The sequence below is a fragment of the Osmerus eperlanus genome, chromosome 6, assembly GCF_963692335.1.
Source record: "Osmerus eperlanus chromosome 6, fOsmEpe2.1, whole genome shotgun sequence".
NCBI lineage: Eukaryota > Metazoa > Chordata > Actinopteri > Osmeriformes > Osmeridae > Osmerus > Osmerus eperlanus.
The window spans coordinates 13616027-13629370 of NC_085023.1; the positions used below are offsets into that span (position 1 = coordinate 13616027).

General features: G+C 47.1%; 1 protein-coding gene across 1 annotated transcript in view; it reads right to left on the minus strand.

Annotated features, from left to right (window-relative positions):
- Nucleotides 1–1028: 1028 nt before the first annotated feature.
- Nucleotides 1029–13344, minus strand: part of LOC134022763 (homeobox protein Meis1-like) — a 19437-nt gene continuing 7121 nt past the window's right edge. The window contains exons 7-11 of the mRNA XM_062464513.1: nucleotides 11528–11652; nucleotides 9355–9533; nucleotides 7842–7931; nucleotides 6740–6837; nucleotides 1029–1908 (exon numbers count right to left, since the gene is read on the minus strand). Of these exons, the coding sequence (XP_062320497.1) occupies nucleotides 6779–6837; nucleotides 7842–7931; nucleotides 9355–9533; nucleotides 11528–11652 (453 nt within the window). The 3' untranslated portion in view covers nucleotides 1029–1908; nucleotides 6740–6778. The remainder of the gene's footprint in view (nucleotides 1909–6739; nucleotides 6838–7841; nucleotides 7932–9354; nucleotides 9534–11527; nucleotides 11653–13344) is intronic.

Here is a 13344-nt window from a genome sequence, read left to right on the forward strand (position 1 = left end):
TGTTGCCTACACATTAGTAGCCTTGACTCTTTGTCCAAACACAAATCTACTAATTTATTCCAATGCTTTCTTAGTACAGCCTATAGCTAAACCCATTGATGCTGTTGACCACATTATGGCAGTAATTGTATAATAATGATAAAAAAAGATTCATGGGTTTTCATGAATTTATCTCATGCTTACCATGTTTCCCTCTCTGTTATTAACTGAAGGAGTAGCAGGGATCTGTTTAGAGTTCCAGATAGTAGACTATCAATAGCAAGTAAGGAGTGTTTGTGTGTGTGTGTATGGGCGTGTGAGAGAGAGAGATGGAGATAGAAAAAGTGGAAAGCGTTAAACAGAGATTAAACACTTATATACACTATCAGTGCTTCATCCTGTGTATATTATCATGGATTTGTTTTGTACTGTACAAAAATAAATAAATAAAAAATACACACACACACACAATACACACACACACACACACTCTACGTGAATATACCTAACTATCGCTCCAACATAAATGCATAATACCAGTTAACATCCTCATGATTCCACCATTGGTTATAGTTTAAATTTTTTGCACAAAAAGATTTATTTACAGCATGTTCATACACTCCTCCAAATGCAGCTGTGAGAGAAATAAACTTTTCTCAAAGGAATCTAGTCGATGCTTGCCATACATGTTTTTTTTTAAAGAATTTGGATAATGGATGCATTGATCACACACACAGACACACACACACCATTTGTACTGCCCCTTGTGTCTCATGGTGGCTCGTACATCAGCTGGTAAATCAAAACTAATGTGCTTCTTTTCTGCCATAACTTCCTCAGATAGTGTACTTTTCCTTAGCAAAAGCTAGTTCAAACACATAGGGGAGAGAATGCATTGGACATGCCATGTTCAGTCTCATGACCAAGAGTACATCAATGGAATTCTGGGACATGTTTAGAGGTATTCAAAAATTCAACCGGACATCCAAGGTGTAACATTGTCACAAGAATGCCCACTCATTCCAAAGAAAAAAGGCCCGGAAAATGACTTGTTGATCGAATTATTGGTTTATTCACATATGTTTTTTTGTTTGTTTCTTTTAAACGCAAGGTGATCCAAAGGGAGGAGGTCAAAGTCTAGGGAGACGGCACACACATAGTGTGGAAAGAAACCAAAAGAAAAAGTTCACATCCTTTAAAAAAAAAAATCTATTAGAAACAACATAATATGCAGAACAATACAATAGCATTTACAATACTTAAATTCCCAGTTCTCGTGAGAGTCCAGCGTAATTGTACAACAGTATACAGTATCTCCTCCTCCCTCCCCTTTCAGGGTTGATATAGTTTTACTTTCTATGTCTGTCTTTCACTGTCCTCTCTCCTTTCTCACTTCAATCCTATTATCAAGGGCACCCGTAGTTCTGTTAGTGTCCCAGCAAATACAGACATTGGCTTCTCCTTGGTTTGAATCCATTGCCCAAAGAGTGGAGTTCTCCGAAGAAAGTCTTTTAAATCAAGGAGTCTGGTACATTATAGAAGGTTGCCTTAGGGTTGAAAACCCCAATCTGTCTCTTTCTGTTTTGTTTCTCTCAATCGCAATCGCTTTTCATGGAGGAATCTGTTAGTGTCTACCACCCGGGAGGTGTCCAGGAGATGGGCGACGGGTGTCTTGGTGGGGGCATCGCAGGTCAGGGGTGGATCGGAGGGATGTTTATTTGTTCTCTGTGCATTAACATGGCTGGGTTGGGATCGGAGCGGGGTCCTGGATGGTGCGGATGTGCCCAAGGTGCGGATAAGCAGAATTGGAGTTTGGACTTCCTGGGTTTCAGAGGTGGAGCGGGGATGCTGGGTAATGTAGTCAGGCTGTCCCATCCCCGCGCCAAGTGGGCCACTGTGAGAGGTCACCCCCTGGTTTGCCCTGCAGTCCTAGGACAGGAGAAAAAAAATGGTGCATGAGTGAGGAGTTTCACCCTGGTGTGTAAAAACTTGAAGAATGTACCTGTCATCATGTGACAAGAATTGTCTCATGGGGTGAAATCTTGGAAATAGAGAATGCACACGTTTTAAAAGAGTGTTGTTCAACTGGTATTTGTTGGAATAATGGGGAATGAACAATAGATGTTACGGAAATCTTAACACAAGAAAACAGCTGCAAATCACACAAGCACAGGTTTGCTTTTGATCGAGGCCCGATTTGTCAGGAAAAAACGAGGTCACACAGTACAGGATACATTAAAACCTTAGTCAGAAACAGCATGCACCAGTTACAACTGCAAAAAAGTGCTAAAGTTAGCTAACAATACCGCATATCAATACTGCATACTCGAAGCACCAGGAGGCCAGTGAAGCGCCACCAAAAAAGGTAACCTCTCTTTCTAAGAATGACTCTGGCACTAACACAGACAAAAGTGGATAGTATCCCCATGTGATTGCCGTGTGCCTTGGTAGCTGCCCTGAACACACTGAAGGGAACACTGTACACGGCAGCGCTGGACCTCCCCGAGGAACCAGAGTGCTCAGGGACCAGACCGTCACGCTGAGCAGCGGTATGTGCATTAATCCGGGGCATCTAGCCTTGCCCTTCACCGGGGTCATGAGAGCGGTCACTGTGTGTATGTTTGTGTGTCCTCTTGGAGGGCTTTAGTGTGTTAATCCCAAGCACACGCTAATGCTACAGTAACAACAGTGTAGACTAAACACACTTCATCTACTTTAACTGTAGATCTCACATGATGTTGTTCGTATGTGATAATCCTGTTTATCTTGCTTAATGTCTAGTTAGAAATCTTGATCCACTGGCCATATTACCGCTACAGAACAGTAAAACACCAAACAAATAAATACCATTTGGATAACTAGGAACAGAATCTGACCTGCTCATAAAGTTAAGAATTGATGAATTGGGCATAGAGTTAGGATGAATATAACAAGGCTGAGGCAATGACGTCACTTTAATGTGAACATTTGGATCATGGGAGCTGTGGCAACTTGTAACCTATAGCAACAGAACCCAAAAGCTAACAGTAGGTAACTGTCACTTCTTGAAACAAACAAAATATGCAAACAACCACAAAGCCAAAGTTATTACACAATAAATTAATTGGACAATTAGTCCACTGGATTAAACATATCTTTAATCCAGTGCAATTCTAGATGATGACAACCAATTATGTTAACCCCCCCAAAAAATTTGATTCAAAATTTAGCAAACCTTGCCATCCACCGTTATGCATTCAGTTATCCAAAGCTGGCCCCATGTCGGTGTCCATAAGCAATTTACTTCCAAAGAAATCGCAAAAGGCTCATGGGTAATCAACAGACATGCTCTATCATTTATTGATCTGAGCCATAGAAAAGGAATTAACATGCACATCATGTCAAATTGCTGAGTCAATTAATCTACCTCCTCTACAAATATCTTGAGGGCAACGCATCGATCAAAACCCCCGAAACAAACACCGTTCTCAAGTCACACCGAGGCCAGAAGCCTTTGCTGATGAAAAATGAGGTAAAGGAATCCATCTTTCCCCTTCTCTAGCCACACACCTCTACTGCAGAGAACAATAACCCCAATCTATCTCTGGGTGAAGAAATGACACAGAGAGAGGCGGGCCATTGTGCCGAGAGTAAAGAGGCGAGGTGAGCCTCATTGCTAGGCGTCACCTGAGACCACACAAGCTTGTCCACGCGTGTGCCAAACACACAATGGGGTTAAGAGGGCCACTAAGGAGGACACAATGGCCGCTGGGAAAGGACAGAGAGCTGTGGTCGCCGGAGGACAAAGGACGGGTGGACGTGGGCCCTCCACTGACAGTGCGTCTTCCCTCAACATTCACCTGGCTGTTTGGAAAGATAGGAGCGAGAGACCTACTTGTGGGGTAGGCCACCCGTTTGGAAACCGTAAGGGGGAAATTGAGTACCTTCTAATACAATCTAATTCAATCCTAACCTCGTATTAGGGCTATGTTCGTCCACCGACGCTTTCCAGGCTCAACGAAAGTATTCATCACGGACGAACAAACGCGAACACATGCTTGAGGGAGCAGACATCACTAACAGTTTGTTCTTTTTTTCTCCCCCTTTAATAAGCCAATCAATACATTGAGTTTCTGGTCTTCAGTCTTTTCTATGTGGGATTCCTGTGGGGCTGAATCAATGGGGGGACATTCACACAGACAATACAAGGGGCACCTTGTTTTTACCCCTTCATTAGAAGTAAAAGTTCAGCCACCAGGAAGAAGGTGGTGGTGGGTAAAGGGGAATGGGGGCTGGGGGTAGCGGTGGGGTGTGACCCCTCCATCAAAGGTTAACAAACTTGTGCTTAATGATTGGAGCAACGGAGGCACGGACAAAAGATTTCCAGCCGGCATTGGCTGCCTAGGGGTTACAGACAAAGTTCACTCAAGCATTCTGCCTCCAACATCCCAACGTTTTGGGGAAAGCAAAGGGAGGGCCAAAAATTCCATACACCCTATAATTAATTCTCTCTCCCTGTGATAACCATTGTCCTGGAACATGAAAATTACTGTTTTTTGCGCCACCCTAGGGTAATATTTTTGTGGAAGCAAAAAAGGCAGGGTGGAGGAGAGACAGAGTAAGAGAGAGAGTGAGTGAGAGACAGGGTTATAAAACAGTCATTCTTTCTCTATTAAAAGCCTCAACTCTCTTCTGCTTGAGTTGCGTGGTTTTATCCCAATGGACAGGTGTATTGTTTGGCGAGGCTATAAACTCCATAATCGTCATTGGGTAGAGAGCATAACGTAGCTTGTTAAGCAGGACTAATTGGCTTGAGTTGTAAGTAATGTTGGAGTGTGACTGCTAGGCACACCTTTCCTTTTAGGTCCTGGGACTCTCCTGGGCGACAAACCGCTCAATTTAGCCCTGAGGTAAAAGAATCTCCAACCCAACTAATGAAAATTGCTTATAAAATATAATGAACCCATGCTCCCTTAATCAAATAAGATAACGTTTTTTTTCTTTTTTTTTTCTCTCTCCCCCCTCTGTAATAACCTATTAATTTAATTGGTCATAAAAGAATATAACACATCACTTACATTTAATTGACCTAGAAAGGAAAGTAACAATATTTAAATTAGACAAGCTAGAAGGAATTTGTGGGCGATGATGATGAAGCCATAAAGAAGTAACCAGGCTCTTTGTGGTAGTGGCGACACATTTCTGTCACCCTTTACCTCCTTTTACTTCCCCCCTTCTCTTTCTCTCCCTCCCTGCCTGTCTCTGTCTGTCTACCCCCCATCCCTCTCTCCTCATCCCATCTCATGGTAGATTCCTCTGGTGGCCCAATTACAGGATTCAGCAGGCAAATTGAGGCTGTTTAAAGCAAGGCCTGCTGGGAAAGCTAGCAGCTGCTGGTAAGAGACTGCTTGGACAGAGCAAATCACCCCTCATTTACACACACACACACACACACACACACACACACACACACACACACACACACACACACACACACACACACACACACACACACACACACACACACACACACACACACACACACACACACACACACAGACACACACACAAGCACAAAATAATGTACATACAGTAGTACAATATCCCACATCACACACACAAACACAAAACATCTCATTTCAACATGGAGCCTAACAAAAATCCCGAGCATAATCCGGAGTTTCTTTGTCTAGGTTGCAAACAGTGACAACGGGAAACAGACAGGGGGAACGCACACATTGGAGCTGCACACACATGTGGGCATTCTGCTGAGGGTTAATGGTCTCTATTTTTGTAAACTGAATAAGTCAAATCCATTGGTCACAGCTCCGATGATGGCATATTTAATTTGGATCTAGTCAATTAGGCCCGGCTAAGCTCTATACCCTGCTGAGTACCATCTTCATTTTGCACTAGTTTATGTCCCCTCCCTGTGCCAAGAGTAATCCTATTACCATACACACACACACACCCCCATACACACACACACACCGTGATGCATGTCCTATAGGTTCTGTTCTAAACACGCGACATGGTACTTATGATATGGCGAAATCTGTAGACAGTGCATCTACAATTCTGTGGGTGTCTATTTGGCCCCGGGGCAAGAGAGGAAGAGGAGGAGAGAGAGGAGGAGAGAGGAGGAGAGAGGAGGAGAGAGAGGAGGAGATAGAGGAGAGAGAGAGAGGAGCTCCCTGCAGTCTGTGTTGTCTTCGTGGTTCAGTATATTAATGTCTCTCATGCATCAACTGCAGCTGGACAGATTGACGACACTTTGGGGACACACTTCCTCCCCTCTCCTTGCACCGCTGCCGACTGCTTACATTTTTGCCAATCAGGCTGTTGCCATGGTAACATCCACCTGCCCACCCCCTGATTCTCATTCCTCCACCCCCCCCACCCCCCCACCCTCCTCCTTTACACTACTTCCTTTGCTTTCCATTCAACACAAACCCTCCTCTCTCTCTCTCTCTCTCTCTCTCTCTGTCTCTCTCTCTCTCTGTGTCTCTCTCTCTCTCTTTCTAAGTCTCTCTCTCTTAACCTATCTCTATATCTCTCTATCTCTCATCTTTTTTCTGTCTTAGTTATGTGGCTGATGGATGTACACACACACACACACACACACACACACATCCATCCAGGGCCCAGACACAGACTGGATCACCAGTCAGAAGAAGGCAAAAGAGTTCGGAAAGGAAGAGAGAGGAAGAAAAAAACGAAAAAGAAGTGGTGCGCAAAACAATGTGTGAAAAGAAGATGTGTGCGTCCAAGCAGTACTTACATCTCTGTTTGCTTTGCGATTGTCAGGCCTAGAGGAGGGCTACATGTAGTGCCACTGTCCTTCCATGCCCATGTTCATGCCCATCCCGCCCATAGGGCCTACACAGACATGCACAGACGGAGGAGAAACAAAAACAAACACATGAGACAAATCAGGTGGCGACCTCCTGACGCAAACAAACACAACAGGGTCTCCCAACCAGTCCCTCAGGGAGCTCTCTTAGACATGTCACAGCTTCGGTTCTGTCCTAGTCCTGACATAAAGGATGAGGGTCACTTTAAGCGAGGCTTTTTGACGTCAAGTTATTTACATGGCTAATGCATAGACAAAACCGGCAAAACATTTTACATGTATTCTAATGGCCTTGTCCTCCTTTTGGCGAGATTAGAAGGGCTTGGCTTCTGTTTGAACAAAGATATCTCACCGGTGGGGCACCAGCGAGAGGGGAAATATAGATTGTGATACAGAACAGTCTCTGTGAAGGATGCCCAAACCACAACACCTACTGGAGCTTTAAGGAAAGCAGGGCCCTACAGTACAGCAGACTAACGATGGGCATTACTGGGAAAAGGAGGCTCGCTGTTTAGTCCAAACTTGCTGACTGTGAGAAGAGAGTGAGAGGGGTAGGGCTAGAGCAGACCAAATTCTTGGAAACAGGGGATAGAGAGATGGAGGAGAGGGGCTTAGTGGAGACTGCACTCTGGGATTACGTGTGATGGTATAAGAGGGAGGGAGGGAGGAGAGAGAGAGAGAGAGAGAGAGAGAGAGAGAGAGAGAGAGAGAGAGAGAGAGAGAGAGAGAGAGAGAGAGAGAGAGCGGGCGGGAGGGAGGGAGGGAGGAGAGAGAGAGAGAGAGAGAGAGAGAGAGAGAGAGAGAGAGAGAGAGAGAGAGAGAGAGAAAGAGAGGAAAGAGAGGAAGAAAGAAAGCGAGGAGAAGGAAGGGGGTGTAATAAGATTGAATACACCTGTGCAGCTCGCCGTTTCTTGAGGCAGAGCGTGTGTGTGTTTAACAAGTCACCCAGACCAGACCCAGAGCAGACACGGAAGGAGAAGACAGCCAGAGAAGGAGAGAGAGTCTGAGTGAGACACTCTGAGGGTCTTACCAGGTGGTCTGATTCCCATGTGCTGCTGACCGTCCATGACGAACCCCCCCATCGGCTGACCATCTGGGTTATAGGGGGCTCCTTGACTTACTGTGGAGGGGCACAGGGAACGGGGGGGGGGGGGGGGGGCACAGTGGTCAATTAGTGCTTTTAATTAAGATTCTGTGGCTGAAGCAGCGTCATCTGTTGGTTCTCCACGACACAGGGTGGTGGTGTCCTTCAGTACGCCTTCCCCTCCTCCCTCCCCCACCCCCTGGCCTGGACCAACTGTCAAACAGCTTGTTCTCTGCTGTACTTTGGTACAATACATTTTTTGGGGGGGGACAAATTTACTTTTAAGGGTGTCTCTGCACCCAGTTGTCTGTTGAAACTTTTCTAAACGTATCCGAACACGCTTGAAGACCGTGTCTGAAACTGTACACTGGGTCTGGGACTACTGGAAGTGCTGCTACTGCTATCATTGAATATTCATCTTTGATGAAAAATGTCAGATGCCAGTCAATATCTATTTAAAGAAATGTTGCACAGTTTTTTTTTTAATCCCAGATAACTTTCACAGACAATATATGGCAATATCAAACATTGATGCAGCCTGCTGACTAAGCTCAAGATTTACACCGCAGTGTCCTCAGACACAAATTGAAAAAATGAAGCACAGCCTCAGATAAAAGAAACAAGAAACCTGAAACTTACTCCCCCCCCCCTCCCCTACCGTCTCTTGTTCTGCTTTCTCATAGAAATCCACTTACCTCCGATATAGGCTGTTTGGGGGTCACTCGAGCAAAAACAAGAGCTTGGCCTCACTGAATGCCTTTGAACTTTACTGAGCCCCTAATGCCAGGGTGACCCCTGACCCCTATTACAGGTAATAAAGTTTACGGCAGTCCAAACCAAGCCATGCACCAAGGGAGCGCTCACAGCAGCCGCAAATAGAGTGAGGGAGGGGTGGGAAGGCAGGGACCGAAAAGCCAAACAAGAGTCACCGCCCCCCCCCCCCCCCCCAAAAAAAAAAGAAACGAGGTCTAGTTCTCAAGTGTTTTGGTTTGGAGTATTTTTTTTCGAGGGGGGTGGGGCAGTATTTTTCCCCCTTCCTCTGTAACGAGAAAAAGAGAGAGAGGGCGGGGGGGGGGGGGGGGTAAGACCTCGTGGAGAACACTGCTAGTGCTGTGGACGTGAATCCCACCATGTTAGAACTAATCATTGATTTTGGCTTTCGGAAATTAATAGTTCATCACGTTCTCGTCAAAACCCAAATCGCACGTCACATAGATTAGTGCTGCAGTTAATGCTGGTAATATTGTTTTATGGCATTTCTTTTTAGTTCGCCAGACAAGTCTTCAGACTCTTCTTTAGTTCGTCAGTCACTCTGGTTGAGTTCCAGGTAGTTTATGTTGGGTTCCGGGTAGGGAGGGGGGCGGACTACTGTATTTACCGGCTGAGGAGCCTCCAGATGCATGGCTTGTTGAGGGCTTTCGCCTGCGGGACTTGAATACAGTAACTATAGGAGACTTGCCTGCTCGGTTCGACTGGTCGATCATAGGCTGGACTATTCTCCTCCTCGCATTTATGAACCTGTCAGGGAGGAGGGGCATGAAAGAGGGGAGGTCGAGAAAAGGGGAGATGTAGAGACAGAGGAAAAAAAGAGAGAGAGACATGGTCAGTTTGCGCAATCTTGAGATCCCACCAAAAATACTTTCTCACATCACTGTACGTAAAACACGACACCGATTTGAATCCTCGGGTGCGACACGCCGTTGAACCCCAGCCCTCCGACCCCCCGTTCTCTCCCACAACACCACAACAGCAGCATTAATGTAGACTTCACCTCCAGATGAGTCAATGTGTCAGTGTGAAATCACACCTTAACAACCGAGACTGTGTCCTGTGTACGTTTGACAGGGGCAACGTGGCTTGTACAAACTTGAGCGGCTGCAACGTACACGCTGTCAAACCGAGCCGAGACACTGGCGTCTTTGTGAGTGCCGGGCTTAGCGAGGATTTCCCGACAGGGAGTTTGAGACTCGTTGACTCACGTCTATGAGTTGGCGAGGATCCACATAACAACAAGGGCCGAGGGGGTGAGTCTCTGAAACACTAGGCAGTGGTCCGAGAGCTGGGTTTGTGTGGGAATTGTTTGCTGACATGTGTTAACATTACCGATAGAAAGAGCTGCTGTTTGGGTCTTGACAGTGCAAGGTGAGTATATTGTTTTCCCACTGGGAGTGTGTAGGTATGTGCGTGTGTGTGTGTCTGTGTGTGTATGTGTTCCTGCGCGCAGTGTATATGCCATACTGTATATAGCATAGCCTGGGACCAACCCTTTCACCCTGTGGCCTCCAATAAAGGCACATGGCCACTCTACTCACGATCTCCCCCAACGGAACACACAGACATACAGGCACACACTCACATATACATGCGCGCGCACACACACACACCATTCTGGCCTTGCTCTGCCTAACCCCTTGTGAAATGCCCCCATGACCTTTACTGACCCGGAGGAGTGAAGGCTCATGGGGGTTCTGTCTTGATTTATGTGCTTCTGCTGTTGCCCCCGCTGGACACTTCCATTTCTTCTTTAGAGGGGGGGAATTAGTCGGCTTTGAGACGACAATGGCCACGCTACTCTTTTCAAGCTGAAAAGGCAAGGGGGCACTAATATAACTTTTGTACACTAAAGACTGTTTAGGGTAGGGCGAGGCATGAGAGAGTGAGAGAGAGAGAGAGAGAGAGAGAGAGAGAGAGAGAGAGAGAGAGAGAGAGAGAGAGAGAGAGAGAGAGAGAGAGAGAGAGAGAGAGAGAGAGAGAGAGAGAATGGGATGACCGTGACGGCCTCTGCTCGCCCCCTAATTACAGAATGGTACCCTCTTGTTTTATGGGTCTTCCTCGTTTTCACTCTCTCCTTCGCTCTCTGCCACCTCCATCCCTCAGTCTTCAACCTCACATCACCTTTCCCGGAAGAGCGGGGAGAGAAGCAAGGGAGGAGTGCAAGAATGCACTGACATGGCAGAGCACCATCAAATGAGGGAACGTCTGGAGTTTTATCACCCACCTCCCCCACCTCCCCCCCCGCCCCCCCTCCCCCACCTCCCCATCTCTCCCTGCACTGCTGTGGGAGGGGGCGGGGCTGGGAGGGGGAAGAGGAGGAGTGAAGGGAGAGAGGCCTATGCATTTCCTTTTATTGCCCTCTCCTCCCCAGACCCCTCCTTAGCAGACCGGGGTCAACCGTGGGCCATCGCTGGCTAACTGTTGACCTCCTCCTCCTCCTCCCTCCACCCTTAAAAACAAAAAATCCAACGCATTTTCTGTCCTGGTATTCCCCATATACAAGGCCAGATGCACCATGGGGGCATGAACAAAGGACGAGCGTCCACGATACCAACCAGAGAGAGAGAGAGAGAGAGAGAGAGAGAGAGAGAGAGAGAGAGAGAGAGAGAGAGAGAGAGAGAGAGAGAGAGAGAGAGAGAGAGAGGGAGGGGGGGAGGGAGGGAGGGAGGGGAGGGAGGGAGGGAGAAATGAGAGGCACATTTACACTAATAGTTAATAAGCCAGCACAAAAAAAAGAAAAAAGAGAGGGAAAAACAGATGGAGAGAAGGAGAGTAAAAAAAAACAAAGAAGTGTCCTCCATTAGAGGGTAAGGGTTCACCCTTGTGCGACCCCTTGGCGCTATAAGGCCTGTGTTTACGGCCTGTTCAGATCCCCAGCCTCCCATCGCCACACAATGAGCCGACTATTCAGCTCTACCCGGGACAACAATGGGGGAGCTATTTTAGTGCGACACACCACTGGTGGTACTTCTAAAGTACCCCCCTGCCCACACCCCACCCCACCACAAAAAAGGGAAAGGGAGTGTAAAAAAGGTTTTTATTTTTTATTTCATTTAATTAAAAGAACTAGTATAAGTCAAGTGAGGCATTGGACCACTTGTGTGCTAGTTTTATCCACTTCTTCCTTTCTTCTTTCTTCTCCCTCGTTTCATTTCCCTCCCTCCATCCCTCCCTCCCTCCCTCCCTCCCTCCTGCCTCCCTGCCTCCCTGCCTCCCTCCCTCTCATTCCTCTAAAAGAGTGGAACTGATTGCGGCAGCGTCTGCCAAGCCCCCACTAATGCCCTATTCTCATCAAACACACACACAGCACACACCCACGCACAAGCACACACAGGTGTATCACAAACTGCACGTGAAATGCCCAATTAAAGCAAGAAATTGTCTTTTTCATCATCTGCCTTTGTTGCGTGACCAATTAGTGGATAATTAATAACGGCCGCTGGAAAGATGCAGATTGGTGATACAAAAGGTTATCCTCCTAGCACGTCTATTTAAATGCATATGAAGTTCTCAATTTCTGTCGCTTCGCTCCCCACCTCCAAACCCACTCACACTCACCCACGCACTCATCCTAGAGGCCATTCCTCACCCACAAGGAATAATAGCCTAATAAACCGACAACACGGCCACACACGCGCGCACAGGCACCGCCACAGACACACAAGCCATGACAATGTAACACGTCCTCGTGCACAGCTGGGCACAGCTCCATCTTTCTACACACTCGGTTCCCTTGCATACTAAGATCCGACGGTTGCTCAAAATAGCGACCGCGCGGCGAGTTCGCAAACATGACCACACATTTCTGGCGGCCGTCAATCAAACGGAACTGACGGCATTTCGGTGAACGCAAGTCCTCACAGGCGAATCTGGCGCTTAATCATCAGGATGTTAAACTCGCCCAACCTTGATTGTCTGGTACACGACCACAATACCCAGTTCATATATCTTTCCTACGGAAGCGCGCCCACGTGCATCCCTACACGCGCGCGTACGCGTGCACACCTTACAAGCGCACTCTCACACGCTTTCCGCCCCCTCCTCGAGGCTGTTCTCCTCCCGACGGCCAAGAGCATCTCCACCTCCTTAGGTAATTAGTTGTCACATTATTCTCTCACGCCTCTACATTTTCGAGCCAGTGTGTGCGTGCGTGCGAGCGTGCGTGTGAGGTAGGTTCACGGTTAAGGGCATCACTCATTCATTCTCATCTGACCCCCCCCCCCCCCGATCCCTCATTGAGTCATTAGCTCGTCTTGCTCTCCTTCCCTCCCCTTGTTGCATCCTTCCGTCCCTTTCCTCCCTCCTTTGTGTCATCCTCTCAGGCTGGGTCGTCTTCTCTGCTCTAGTCTGGTTTAAATGAACCGGTTTAAAATAAACGGGTCCAGCTGTTAGCAGGCGGTGATTCCATGTACTTGACCTCCCCACATCCATATACACACACACACCCCACACACACACACGGACCCCATACAAGCGCATCCTCCCGACAACCGTACACATTTCCCTCATACACACACACAATGTGCCCCAGCTATGAGAGGCCGTATAGGCCTTAATTCATACTTGATCTCACATACACGCCATGACCTCACATATATACCATCATACTCTCACATATATACCATTATACTCTCACGTATATACCATTATACTCTCACATATACACCATTATACT